The 14,704-nt window shown below is 48.5% G+C and overlaps 1 protein-coding gene across 2 annotated transcripts in view; it reads left to right on the forward strand.

Moving 5' to 3' along the window:
- Window positions 1-14,704, forward strand: part of RASSF2 (Ras association domain family member 2) — a 50,388-nt gene that overhangs the window by 6,624 nt on the left and 29,060 nt on the right. For both annotated transcript variants that reach the window (XM_053270038.1, XM_053270039.1), the window contains exons 2-4: window positions 10,581-10,671; window positions 11,018-11,093; window positions 13,157-13,308. In XM_053270038.1, coding sequence (XP_053126013.1) covers window positions 10,598-10,671; window positions 11,018-11,093; window positions 13,157-13,308 — 302 coding nt within the window. In that variant the 5' untranslated portion in view covers window positions 10,581-10,597. The remainder of the gene's footprint in view (window positions 1-10,580; window positions 10,672-11,017; window positions 11,094-13,156; window positions 13,309-14,704) is intronic.

The raw sequence follows: 14,704 nt of genomic DNA on the forward strand, positions 1-14,704 counted from the left end.
TTATTAATGTCTGTATTTTGGGACAGGTCAGTGAGCAATATTTTTTGTGCATTGTCTTTTTGGAGGGATTTTTGAAGTGTCCTTCATTTCCCCTTCTGACTTAACCCTTCCCTCCATAAGCCAATGTGAGAAGGCATTCACAAGTCTGGGCTGTGTGCAGATTGCTTATGAAGGAGCGCAGGGGATGAAAGCTGAAAGTTGCACTAATTCAGCGAATCTCTGCTTTCTTGTTTCTCTTTTTTTTTTAACAAGTCAAGTTTCTAGCCCTTATGGCTATGCAAGTGCACAGGCGGATTGAGATTTCTTGTGGTTGAAGGGGGGCGGGTTTGAGTGCCCATGTGTCTCTCTGCTTCTGGCTTTCCTCATGGCTCCCTGGAGCAGAATAAATTATGCAAATAGCACCAAAAGTTGTAGCATAAATTATGCAGAACAGGAGAAAATGTGCACATGATTGATCTATATAATTTGTAGAAGTTGCAGAATTCCCTTGCTGCTCCCCCACAGCCAAGCTGCTTGCGGCTTTTGAAAGTAACATTTGCTTTCTTTCTTTTTTCTTTTTTTAAAAGAAGCAGCCATGCGCTTGGGGCAAAGTGGGATGTTTTCAGGGGTCGTTCCTGCAGTGACCTGCCGTTGCTGCTTCACCAGGGATGTGGGGGGAGGAAACCCAGCTGCTGAACAGGATCTAAGCAGCAGTGGCTTCAGGCGGCCAGGGCAGAGTTAAACAGCTTTGCACTTGGAAGCTCCCCTTGTGGCAAAGAGGTGGGGGAGATGTTGGGGAGGGTCCCTCTGCTTTGCCTCTGCTTATCTAAAGGACGCCCGGAGCTTTTCCTGGAGCTTTTCCTTCGCAGGGTGTGGGTGGGCTCCTTGGTGGAAGAGTGGGCTCTAAATGTAAAAAATAAATGAATGATAAATAAATTAATATTGGCCAGATTTCCCCCAAAGTCCCTGCAAGCTATTAGGGAGCAGTTGACACATGATTTGGGTTTCTCATTGTGCGTTAGAGTGTAGCCCGATTTATATCTGGGGTAAAAAAATAAAAAAATCCACATTTTATGTCAGTTTTTAAATGCAATTTCAAGCTCACAGTAAAGACGCGGTAATGCCTGAAGAAGGATACAGATACCGTTTTTACAAAAAAGGCATTGGGAAATGTGGGGCCGGGATGAGTAAACCCATCGTTTTATTCCGAGCTGAAATACAAACATTACCCATTTGCAAAACCGGTATTTCAGCAGAATGTCTTTGAAACATTGGATTGCAAGTGTGGAATTTCTTTTTGATCGTGACTCTCTTTGAAGACCTCAGTTGAGGAGGAATGTTTGGGACTATATCGAATAGAATTCGTTTGTGTGATTGTTTTGACTTGTGTTTGTTGTGATTGTTAGTTGCATTTCATGAATACTGTTTTGTATTGCTGTCTTACTTAGTTATCTCACTATATCGAACTTTGTTCATATACATCTATGTCTTATTTGCAAAGGCAGAACTCTCTGGGATTGGATGTGGCCTCCCAGGTAGCACTTCCAGACTAGAGAACAGTCCACACAGCAGTAAAGTGGGTAGTAGCCGAGTCGTATGCCGTTTCAGGAGCAGGGCGAGCACCCATTCTGCGATCACCCGCTAAAAGCCAGGTCTTGAGAAGGGGAAGACCATCTTTGTCGAGCCCAACTGGGTAAGGGGAGCGAGTGTGCTCTACCCAGATTTTATCCTCCACTTCTGAACAAGGTCGGTGAGGAAACCGTTCTACCCAGCTGGGACCTGACTGATTATCAAGCTCCCCGCCTCTGACCTTGTTTTTACCTCATGCTCCCAGCTCTTGAAACTCGTCAAGAGTTCATGGTGCTGTGAGCCGTCCTTCGGCTTGCTGTCACCACATCTCCGGGATGGGTGAGCACATACAGAGCAGAGATCTATGTGCGTTCACTTAAATGTCTGCATGAAGTTATCCGAGCATGTGGCACTGTCTTATCTCTGTTGCTGCCCCCAGACTTTGGAATGTTCTCCCAGTGGCCATTCGCTCCTCAGACTCCATCACAAGTTTTTAGAAAGCTTCTTAAATTTTGTCTTTTTACCCAGGCTTTTACATGACTGTTTCTACTGCTGCTTCTATGTGTTTTTACTCATTTATAGTTTTATGCTTGCATTTTATAGTTTTTGAATTAGATTTGTTTTATATTTTTAGCTTAATATTTTAATTGTCATTTTTATTGTATGTTTTTTTTTTAACTTTTGTAAACTGCCTTGGGGTTGTTTTTAATGAAAGGCGGTATATAAATTCAGCAATAAGTAACTTAAAAATAAATAAAATCCAGATAGCGGTCCATCTCCCCAATACTAGTTGCCCAGCCTGGCAGGATTTCAGAGGATCACCTGTAGGCCCTACCTGGAGAGGACTGAAGCTGGGGCCTTCTGCAAAAACAGCAGGGACTCTCTCACTGAGTTCCTGCCCCAAACAGCACCATAAAAGGTGGTGTTTGAAGCTGCTGTCCACCAAACCAGAGGATTGGTCCCTCGGGCACGTTCTACACTGACTGGCAGCAGCTCTTCATAATTTTAGCCTGTAACCTTGAAGATGCCGCTGCCAAGCTGGGTAAACAGTACTGAGCTAGATGGACCAATGGTCTGACTTGGCATAAGGCAGCTTCCTGTGTTCATATATATGTCCCAGACTTTCTCCAAGATACAGAATTTACCCCGCTTCGCCTGGCTCCAAGATGCTCTTGTAGATGTGACTATTGGTGCTGAGCACAGCAAGAACAGTGCTTAGCACCATTTCAACTGCTCTCCAGGAGATGCCCTTCTTTCCTTGCACTGCTGCTGACCGGCAGAGCTCAGCACCGCTGATCTGACGGGACCGACAGACACCCGATTCTGATTAGGCGATGGTTCACTGCTGTCTCCTCTGTGCAGCAGCTGCCAGACTGCACAGCAGATGGGTTTGCTGGGATTGGGGAAATGGTCTTAGTGTTATTTTTAGTTTGGATTATGCCTTCTCTTTTTGAGGTCACTTGTCTCCTGAGAGTGCTGATATGAATCGGAAGCAAGATGTGGTGTGGTTACAGCTGCCAGACCTTCCATTCAGATCCTCCTGCGTGATCTTTAACAGTTATTAATTTCACATTTCTAGATCTGAGTTGCATCCATTCCGTGGACTCTTCATGCATCTCTGTACAGCAAACCGAAGCTGCTATAAAACCATCATGGCTGCCCCCCAAGAATACTGGGAATTATAGTTTGGTATGGGTGCTTGCTGCAGATTCTCTGAACTATAATTCCTAGATTTCTTCAGGGACAAGGAATGACTCTTGCATCATCTCGAACTGGTTTATCCGCTGATGGTATTTGGTGCCGGTCGTGGCATTGCTGAGAATCTTTGTGATGTGCTTTGTTTTGTTTTTGAATAATTAGTTGCCAACCCCTGTGGTTATGGAGATAAGCTTGAACATGTGTAGGTTGTATCCGGGGAAATGTTGACGTAGGGCTGAGCTGGGTTTGGATGATCAAGCATTAGGGCATATTGACTCCTTTTTCTCAAACTATCTGCCCACGTATAGCCTACAGATACTCGATATGCATCTTTCCCCTGTTTTACACAGGATCAGATGTCAAAGCTTCCAAAACTATTGCAAAGCCGGCTAGATCTTGGAAAGTGGCATAAATTTATCGCCAGCTAAAATTTGTTCTGGGCTCCCTGGTGAAGAATTTGGGGTTTTCAACCAATGCTTCCAGCTTTACTGTGATCACTGTGGACATCTGAAGCTGACATCTGAAGCTCCTTGATACTGTGCAAGGCCACTGGTCCATCTAGCTCAGTTGGCTACTGTGGCTGGCAGTGCCTTTCCAGGGTTTCAGGAAGAGACACTTTCTCAGCTCTGCCCTTGGAGTCTTCTAACTGGAGATCGCCCTTTGGATTCTGAGCATGCAAAGCGAGAGTTCTACTCCCCTGAATTAGGCCCCCCACCACAGCAAAGAATGTCTACAGGGGAAGAGAGCTGGTCTTGCAGTAGCAAGCAGGAATTGCCCCCTTTGCTCAGCAGGATCTGCCCTGCTTTGCCTTTGGGTGGGTGACTACACAAAGCTGTGGAATTGTGTGTGTGTGATGTGTGTCTCTTACACTGTGATGCCAAGGTGTGCCGAGTCGTCTCTGTGCAAACACAGTCGTCTCTCCCCCCCTGCCCCCCACTCATTTATCCTTCATCCCTCATCCCTGAGTAACTGGGGCTGCTCCTGTCAGGGAGATGGATGGTGTTGTGTCTTGGTAAACAGGAGAGTTGATGACAAATGGAATTCAGCAAGGACAAATGTGAAGGAAGGCAGTGCAGTGTAGATGGGGATGAGTAACTGCTTAGGAAGGGGGCACAGCCATCCCAGAGGGTGACAAATAAGCTCTGCAACGCTCCTGTCTGATGCCGCGGTACAAATGACCCCTTTGCTTGGTGCTCAGTCATGGCACAAGGGGGCAGCTGCAGCCCACAACCGTGATGGTAGCTCATCTGAGAGATGGTGACCTTGTGCTCCACCCCAAATGTCATGTTTATTTCATTGCAGACACCTCCTTTTTGCCCCCCCCATGCCTCCAGTTTTAGGAACATAGGAAGCTGCCATATACTGAGTCAGACCATTGGTCCATCTAGCTCAGTATTGTCTTCACAGACTGGCAGCAGCGAGACTGGCAGCACCAAGGTTGCAGGCAGGAGTCTCTCTCAGCCCGGTCTTGGAGAAGCCGCCAGGGAGGGAACTTGAAACCTGAGATGCTCTTCCCAGAGCGGCTCCATCCCCTGAGAGGAATAACTTACAGTGCTTGTACATGTAGTCTCCCATTCATATGCAACCAGGGTGGACCCTGCTTAGCTAAGGGGACAAGTCATGCTTGTAACCACAAGACCAGCTCTCCTCTCATCTGCCCACCCTTCCTTCCACCAAGAAGCTCAGGGCAGTAGAGTGGGAGGTTCTCCATCCCTCTTCTGTCCTTAGGAGGTAGGCTAAAGTAGGAGATCTTTCAAGTAGGCTTGTTGACATAGCCGCTGGCCGGATAGGGGAAGCGCCCAGCCTGCGTCGGAGAGCTGGGGCCGCACTCCCAGTTTTCAGCCATGTGCTTGCAAACGTTAAGGTGGAGGCAAGGGAAATGATGGTGTGTGAGGTGGTAGCTGGGGAAGACGGGTGTGCCTCACCCACATCCCACCCCCAGCTTTTTAGCCAGGTAGGAGGGAAAGCCGTCCTCCCTGCTGCCTCTTTCCTTAAGGTTTGCAGGCACACGACCACCACTCTCTCCCACCCAGGGTGGACGCTTCTCCTGCCTTGCCGGCCGGGGTGTGTGTGTGTGTGTCATGTGGACAAGCCTATTGGCTGGCCCTGAGGTCGCCCCAGTTTAGTGTGAGCTTCATGGATGAGCTAATCAGTTCAGTATTCTTTTATATCCTGCTCTCCTATGTGTAGAATACATTCAGGGTGATAAACAGAAACCAAAAGCAAGGATCTGGAACATGAAAGGTGATTTTTTATTTTTTATTTTTAAGGCAGTGACCACAGACTAAAACAGGATCTAAAACACAGCCTTTTCTGTCCTCTCTGGGGGACAAATAGGAGGTTTCCGTCCCGATTACGGCCTGCGTATGAGCATCCAGGTGGCTGCTGCAGTTGGAAACGGGAGGCAGGACTCCAGGAACCCTTCCCTTCCTGAGCAGTCGGTCTGTTTTGAACTTGGCTCGGTCCAAGTTGTGATCTTGGGGGAGATCCTGGCCCACATGGCGCTGGCTCTGCTGCTTCCTTCTAGCTGCCCAGGTGGCTCCTCAAAGTCTTTTTATTGCAAAGGCATTCCTGGAGGCTGGCTGGAACATCTGGAAGAGCTGAGCTGCCTCTCCTGAGAAGTAAGGGAATTGCAGGAGAACTCTCGTCAAGGAGGCCTTTCTGGTAGAATGTGTGAGCTGCATTTCCTGGGGGTAGGTGGGTGTTTAAGGGATTCTGTCCGAGGATCTCAGGCTACTTTTGCACACCCCAAACCTCCCCTTGCCATGGAATGCAGAAGTGTGGAATTCCTGGATCCTTGAGACACCTTCTGTGGCCAAGAAGGCTCCCTTTATCTGCAGGGTGTTGGCTAACCAGTGCTGAGTGAAGGCCTGGGGAGGGCAAATGCTCCAATGCAAAAGTTCTCTCCTGTCCATCTGGCAGATAGCTTTGATTTATAATGCCTCTGAGGCCTGCAGCCAAAGATTGGCTGCTTTCCTTATGTCCATGTGTGGAGTTCAGCCTCCTCGCCTTCCTGCTCTCCTTCCCACCCCACCGATCTGCCAAACTTGGGGCCGCATCAAATAGGGCAGGGGTGTTCCATGAGTTGGGTCTCCCACAATTGTAATCATTTGAAAACTGGGGGGAGTTTTCAAGAAACTGGGGGGGGGGTTCACCCTCTGGGTGAGGGTGCTTAACTCTTGCATGTCAACCCTTCCTGGAGCTTCTTCTAGTGATGGGTGGGTGGGAGAAGAGAAACAGATGCTTATGTGGCCAGGCAGGCCTCTATTCTAATCCTGGCCGAAAGGTTTTGGTGTCATAGGAACATAGGAAACTGCCATATACTGAGTCAGACCATTGGTCTATCGAGCTCAGTATTGTCTTCACAGACTGGCAGCGGCTTCTCCAAGGCTGCAGGCAGGAGTCTCTCTCATCAGCCCTATCTTGGAGATGCTGCCAGGGAGGGAACTTGGAACCTTCTGCTCTTCCCAGAGCGGCTTCATCCCCTGAGGGGAATATCTTGCAGTGCTCACACATCAAGTCTCCCATTCATATGCAGCCAGGGCAGACCCTGCTTAGCTATCGGGACAAGTCATGCTTGCGACCACAAGACCAGCTCTGCTCCCATGTCCAAGGAGGACAAGCCAGACGACCTCACCAGTGTTCCCTGTAAGAGGGATTCCCAGCTGTTGTTGACTACAACCCCCATAAGCCCCAGCTGCAGTGGCCTTTGGCTGGGGAATATGGGAATTGTAGTCAACAACATCTGGGAATCCCTCTTACAGGCAACGCTGGACCCCACTCTGCTTTATTTGTATATCGCCCCAAACGGATGTCTCTGGGTAGTTATTGATGATGATGATGATGATTACATTTTATATCCCGTTCTTCCTCCAAGGAGCCCAGAGCGGCGTACTACATACTTGAGTTTCTCCTCACAACAACCCTGTGAGGTAGGTTAGGCTGAGAGAGAAGTGACCGGCCCAGAGTTACCCAGCAGGTGTCATGGCTGAATGGGGATTTGAACTCTGGTCTTCCCGGTCCTAGTCCAGCACTCTAACCACTACACAGGGCATGTAGACCTCTTTCCCCATCTCTGTACTAATAATAGCTCTAGGAGGTTATTGGAAGAAAGGGTTAGACTTCTCTCATTTCCACTTCCCTAATTTTCCAGATTAGCAAAGCCAAAGGCGTCCGATTTTAGCTGTGTCACTCTGGTTCTTAACTGCTTCTTAAATCTGAGGTTTGCCTTCTTTGCTTCTGCCTCCTTCAGGGTCCCAAGGAGGCAGAAGTGAATAGAAGGAACCGCAGCCCCACACCTTCCAGGCCCCCTTTTTTCCCCTAATCACCTTGAGGGACTCTGTTCCTGCTTTTGCTAGACCTTCTTGGAAGTGTTTCTCCTCCACCAGCCAAAATGATCTTCAACTTCTCTCGCCGTAGCTGTGCTGATTTGGAATGAATCTTTATTTTGGTCATCAACCGGAACATACATACAAAGTACACATTTTCAAGCATATATTTAGACCCCAGTTAAATCTAGTACATAATACCTAAGCAGAGCCTTAGGAGGAGAGCTGGTTTGGTGGTAGCAGGCATGAATTGCCCTCTTTGCTAAGCAGGGTCTGCCTTGGCTTGCATTTGACTGGGAGACTACATGTGAGCACTGTAAGATACTCCCCTTAGGGGATGGGGCTGCTCTGGGAAGAGCATCTGCAGGCTTGAATGCAGAAGATTCAAAGTTCCCTCCTTGATATCTCCAAGATAGGCCTGGGAGAGATTCCTGCCTGCAACCTTGGAGAAGCTGCTGCCAATCTGGGTGGACAATACTGAGCTAGAAGGACCAAGGGTCTGACTCAGTATAAGGCAGCTTCCTATGTTCCAGAGCTACTCAGCCTATAACTAGGGGAACATAACTAGGGGGCGAGGACATTAAACATGACCTACCTACATGCATAACCCTACTATAGAGTTTACTATTCTAATGAGGCAACCATCTTTTCATGTACTTCACTTGCCATTGAACAGAACTTGGCAACATTTAGAGTTATTAAATCATTTGAAGCAGATAACAGAAGATTTACATCAGAACTAGTATCCAAACATCCTGGCTTTTCAGCATTCCGTGTCTGACTCTGTGATTCTTCCTGGTCAGCCGTTGGAATATTGATGAACATTCTGTGACATCACAGAAGTGCAGCCCATCTATAGGCTTTTGGGGGTTTACAGACAAGTCACAGAGCCACTGCAAGGGCTGTCCTGGGGTGTGCCTCTCTGATCCCATACTGCTTCACTGGGCACTTCTCAAAATGTTACCTGCCCCTACAAGCCTACACGGGGTGCAGTCCATTTGGGAAGTTCTCTTGTGCAACCCTCACGGAAGCGAATGAGAGCTGCACAAGAGCACAGTGATGATTGTGCTCCGTGTGGACCATACATGCATACGTAGCATCTGTGTGGACCATACGTAATGGCATCTCTGTGGATCCACGGTGCATCCGTGTGGACCATGCATCTGTGCATATCCATGTGGACCATACGTGGTGTGCATATCCATGCATCCGTGTGGACCATACGTAACCCTAACCCATGTGGACCATACTGGGGACACCCACCTTGGACTGCATGGAAGCCATGCAGGAGGTAACGGCATAAGTTGCAGCTGCATTGTAGGGGTGGTTATGAAACCAAGCTTAAGGGGGAAAAGGAGTCAGGAAATGCAGAGTTTAGACAGCTGTTCTGCTGGTAGGCCATGATATTATTAGCACTTGCTCCTTGCTTCTGTTCTGTTTGGTTTCTCTCCCCTTGCCTTTCTTCTTGGAGAACAATGCATTGCGGATGGAGTGGAGCTCTTAAGCTTCGGAGCTTCCTGCCTTTGGATGTTTTGTGTCCTGCATGTAAAGCTTTTGTGTTTTGGAAAATAGCTGGCCTCTCTCTTTGAACACCTGTTGGGCTCTGAAGGCCAAAACAGAGGATTACTGCAAGAGATTAAACCCAGGACTCTGTGTATGCTGCAATAACAAGAGAGCATGGAAACTGTGTACCGTGTTTGGCATGGAATTCAACATTCGAGAATCTCATGTTTCAATTTTCTTTTAAAAGAGGTCAAGTTTGTAGTCCTTATGGCTGCAGTGGTATGCTTGGAAGTATGTGGGCAAAGCCTGCCATAGTTTCAGAGGCAGGGACTAAAGAGTGGGGGCTGAGATAAGGCTTCCGGTGAGCAGAATAGGGCTTCAGGCTCCTATATATCCCCTTGCCTTGCTCCGTGACTAGCAAAATCAGAATAATTTGTGCAAAATGATGGGAATTGTGCTTGATTTTGATAATCCATGTAGATTGTGGAACCCAGCTTTTTTTGGCACAGTTTGTAGGTGTGTTCTGTGTGTGTGTGTGTGTGTGTGTGTTTTTTTACTAACCTAATTCACAGGGTTGTTGTGAGGAGAAACTTAAGTGTGTAGTACACCACTCTGGGCTCCTTGGAGGAAGAGCGGGATATAAAATGTAAAAAATAAAATAATAGAATTTCATGACCAGGCAGTCCAAATTTTGTACCAAGGAAGCCTGGCTTCTACAACCAGTGTAGATTACGAGAATTAAGCCCACTTGAATGCATTGTCATTCTTTGTTATTGTTTAAAATGTTTATGTACCCTTTTCCCAAAGCTGAAAGCAGAAAAAAGCAATCCAAATAATTTTCCAAACTGTTCACTTCCTTTTGACTCTTATCACAATTTGGAAATGACAGATCAGTCGAAGGCTTATGGCTTCACCTCTGAAATCCAGATGAGTCATTGCTTACATGCTGCAATCATGAGGACTAGCAACTTTTCTTTTGTTGTTTTTTTGAGAATGGAAGATGAAAGATGCCCGGGTGAATTCTGCCTCCGGTACCACATTCTGTGGATTTTCTTCTCTTCCGTAGAGTTGCTTTTGGCATACTTTTTATAACCTGGGGCTTGGCAGCTGGAGCCCCACACCCCTCACAAAGCCAGGCTCATGAGATGTGCTTCTTGGTCTCCCCTAGTTACTCACCTGGAGGACAAAGAGTGGGGGGGGGGAGTCTGCAGTACACAGAACTTTAGGAGGTGAAGGGGCTCAGAGTTGGCCCTCTAGGAAAATAAGTTGCTGATCAGGGCTGTCTCCTAAAGATCTTCCTGCCCCTTTTGATGATTTTTATATCTATCTATCTATCTATCTATCTATCTATCTATCTATCTATCTATCTATCTCCAAAATCCATCTGAAGTCTGCAAATTGCCAATGCATCAAATCGCCTCTGAATCGGGATGCTCCTTTCAGTTATCCAAGCAGGGGAAAGGCCATCCTTTCAAACCGCTTTTCTTTGTATTTTGAACATAGGCTGCTCTTCCTAATGAATGACTCTCCTGAGGATGGACTACATCAGTGAGACCTCCCTGGTTCCTTGCGGACAAGACAAATGCATTTCAAAGTAAGTTGGTCCCTGGTGCATCGATGCATGTCGTCTCCCGGACAGATTCTTCCGTCTTTGCAGCTGTTAATATATTTATGGTAATCTCCTGGGTCATTAAGCCTGTGCTTTGTGCAGGGGGAGCGGAGACGGATCTTGGATGGAGAAAGATGCTCTAGAGCCGGCTCTCCAGCCTTATGCCCCCCAGATGATGTTGGACTACAACCATTGCGGCTGGGGATGATGGGAATTGTAGTCCAGCTACATCTGGGGACACAAGGCTGGGGACCCATGCTCTAGCACGATCCCCCCCCCCTTCCCCAGTGCCCCCTTCTTACTCCTTCATGTTCCATTTTCATCCTTCCAGAAACGTCCTGCTGTTACATCTGAAGACCTACAACCTGTACTATGAAGGTCAGAATTTACAGCTCCGGCACAGAGAGGTAAGAAGAGAGAAATGGTCTCTCCAGAACTGCCTGGGAGATTAGCAGAGGAGGGCGAGCTTGATTTCTAAGAAATAGGAAGAAGAACTCAAATTGGCACCCTGTCCATCAAACCCTCCTGTGTGTGTTTTTTTTTAAAGGAATCCTGTGACCTTTAAAGGATGCAAAAAGAGCAGCTATGCAGACGTTTTGTATATTCTGTAGAATTTACTCTGCATTTCTTTCTATTTTGCATACTTTTGTTTCTGCAAGTTCTCAACAAGGTACTGTACAGGACCTTGAAGGTTGACTCTCAATTCTCATTTCTCCACTCCTCAGATTTTTGAGAGATGTTTTGGTGAGAATTGCCCTCACATTTTCAAAAATGTAGCCCATGAGGCCTACAAATGTGTGTGTTTTGTGTTTTTGTTTTTTTAAACTGTGATTGTCTGGAAACTGAATAGATGCAGCAAGCAGTAGATGCTGCAGTTGCCAGGGGGTTTGTGTGCGTGTGGCTTCTCCAGAGTGTCTGAGGGGGATGTGGTTTGGTAAACCTTCCATGTAAGGAGTTCAAAATGAGCTGCGGAAATTGGGTAAAAGTAGCTGCTGAATCAACAATCCCTGCGGTGCTCGCGGAAGGCCCCTGTGGCTGCAGATGATGGGCATTGTAGTCGATAGGCTTGTTCATCCAATTGCTGGCAGGGCAGGAGAGCTGGTTTGGGGAAACGAGGGGGGAGAGTGATGGGGGGGGTGTGGTGATGTGCACGGAACCGCAGAGGTGCAGTTCGACGCCAGTGTGTGTGTGTGTGTGCCACTTTAAGGGTGGGGGAGGGTGCACATCCCCCCGCCGCCCCCCCCCGGCCGGCACTCTGTTTTTTGCGAAATCCATGGATTTCGGGAGGGTGCACTTATCCCCTTCCCCCGTTCTTGGCTGGAAGTATCACCGGTGCATGTGCCCGGCGCATGTGCGTACACCCACCGTTCATGTCGCCCATGCACAGTGGGCACATGCAACGGGCGCACGCACAGGCAATACTTCCAGCCAAGAACGGGGGAAGGTGCGGCAGGGAGGTATGCTACCGGCCCATGGATTTCGCAAAAAAATAGAGTGCTGGCGGGGGGAAAGCGGCAGGAGGGGTAAGTGCACCCTCCCCCGCCCTTAAAGAGGCAGCCTTCCCCAGCGCTGAACCTTCAAGCTGGCGCCGCTTTTGAACCGGTTCGGGGGCCTTTAGAATGGCCTCCGGACCAGTTCGTGCACATCCCTAGGTGTGTGTGGTGGCGGCAGAAGCTGGGTAGGGCAGCATTTCCTCCTGCCTCAAGAAAATGCTCAGGGTGGAATATGGGTAGGATACGTCTGTCTTCCCCAGCTGCCACCTCACACACTCTCACAGGGCCATAGGGAGCTGCCTAATATAGAGTCAGGCCATTGGTCCGTCTAGCTCAGAACTGTCGACACCAGAACTCGTTCCCTCCTGCAGCTGTTGGCCTACAACTCCCACAATCCTTGGCTATTGGGGCTGGGGATTATGGGAGTTGTAGTCCAAAAACTGCTGGGCGGGGGCCAATGTTGAGCAGCCCTGGTCTACACAGACTGGCAGTGGCTTCTCCAAGGTTGCAGGCAGGAGTCTCTCTCAGCCCTACCTGGAGATGCAGACAGGGAGGGAACTTGGAGCCTTCTGCATGCAAGCATGTAGACGCTCTTCCCAGAGTGGCCCCATAAGGGGGATATCTGACACTGCTCTCACATGGACTCTCCCATTCAAATGCAGACCAGGGCAGACCCTGCTTAGCAAAGTTCATCCTCCCTACCCTGAGGCCAGCTCTCCTCCCCAGCCAGCCCTCTTAACAGTCTCCATGCCTCCTACTGTGCAAGCACAGGACTGAAAATCAGGAGCCTGCCGGGCTCTCCTTCCCAGGCCGGCGGCATCTCCTACCTTGCTGGGAGTCATGCGAACACACCTCCCATGTGGAGACTCAGGCCTGGGGACCACTGGGACAGAGGACCCTTTGAGCAGGCGTGTCTCCTGGCCGCTCACAGGCGTGCCCCTTTGTACGCGCTCTCTCTCTCTCTCTCTGTCCTGCAGGAAGAAGGGGAATTCATTGTGGAGGGCTTGCTGAACATCTCCTGGGGTCTGCGGAGGCCCATCCGCTTGCAGATGCAGGATGACAACCAGCGCATCCGCCCGCCACCGTCGTCCTCCTCCTGGCACTCTGGCTGCAACCTGGGAGCACACGGGTCAGTAAGAAAGCTGGCTGGCGTTGCATCTGGCCTCTCGAGAGAGGTACCCCAGGCCCCACTCACTGCCTTCAATGGGGGCATTGGAAAAGGCTGCCTTCAAGCAAGAGGTTTTTTTAAAAAAAGATCTGGTGTCTCTTAATGTGCTCTTTATTTTGTTTTGGTTCTGGTATTTTTTTTGGTGTGTGTGTGTGTGTGTGTGTGTGTGTGTGAGAGAGAGAGAGAGAGAGAGAGAGAGAGTGTGTGTGTGTGTGTGTTTTAAACTGCATTTGTGTTGATACTTGAAATGCCTTGATCGTAATTTAATTTAGAAAAGTGAGGTCTTGATTATATAAATGGCATGGGGAGGAGAGAACATATATGCAGCTGCCTCTTACTGAGTCAGACTCTTGGTTCATCTCGGTCAGTATTGCCTGCACAGGCTGGTAGCAGCCCTCCAGGGTCTCAAGCAGGAGTCTTTCCTGCCTTACCTGGAGATGCTGCCAGGAATGGAACTGGGCATCTTCTGTATGCTGAGCAGATGCTCTACCACTGAGCAGCCAGGAGTTTCATCCTGCTCTTCTCGAGTAGGAAATTGCACGCAGCCAGCTAAAAGGCCAGGTCATCTTTAGCCCCAAAGTCACTTTTAACGCCGAGACTGCATAATACACACCTCAACAATCTCTGGCATGATAGGCCTTGATTCCATCTGTTTATGGAACGCTATAATCTCAGTGATGACAGGATGCAGAATAAAAAAGAGTTTGCGCAGGAGGGAAATTACAGTCTGGATGGCAACGGAGCCTCTGATACGAAAACAAATAATTTGGAACTTATTTGGTAAGTTCTGCTGCTGCTAACGTGGCACAGATCTGCCATAGATGTTGCCACCAAATGAGACGACAGAATTCTGGACTGAACCACTTCAGACTGTAGATGTGGAGGGAAGCTGCATTTTTGAATGCAGTGCCTCATTTCCATAGAACTCCCTGCATGCAGAAAACTAGCACTGCAGGGAGATGGGTTTCGTCTAGGCCTGCCCCTGTTTTAGTTTGCTACATGCAACGAGCTTTTTCTGTGGGGAAATATTCAAAAATGTTAACCCTGACACCTAGCTTGGCTATATAACTTGTTGAATGGTGTTTAGAGCCTCAAGTAAATATGGTATGGCAGGGTTCTCAAATTTGGGTCCTCGAAGGCTATTGTGGCTGGGAATGATGGGAGTTGTAGTCCAACAACATCTGGGGACCAACCTTTGAGAACTCCTGCTGTATGGTGCTCCATGGTTCTTTCCTCCATATAATTCTCCCCCAAAGCTGTCTGGCCATTCAGAGCAAAAGGGGCAGATGTCGGGTGAAGTTTTAGCTCTTTCCTCATAGGAACACAGGAAGCTGCCATATAATGAGTCAGACCATTG

The sequence above is a fragment of the Hemicordylus capensis genome, chromosome 8 (genome assembly GCF_027244095.1).
Source record: "Hemicordylus capensis ecotype Gifberg chromosome 8, rHemCap1.1.pri, whole genome shotgun sequence".
NCBI classification, from domain to species: domain Eukaryota; kingdom Metazoa; phylum Chordata; class Lepidosauria; order Squamata; family Cordylidae; genus Hemicordylus; species Hemicordylus capensis.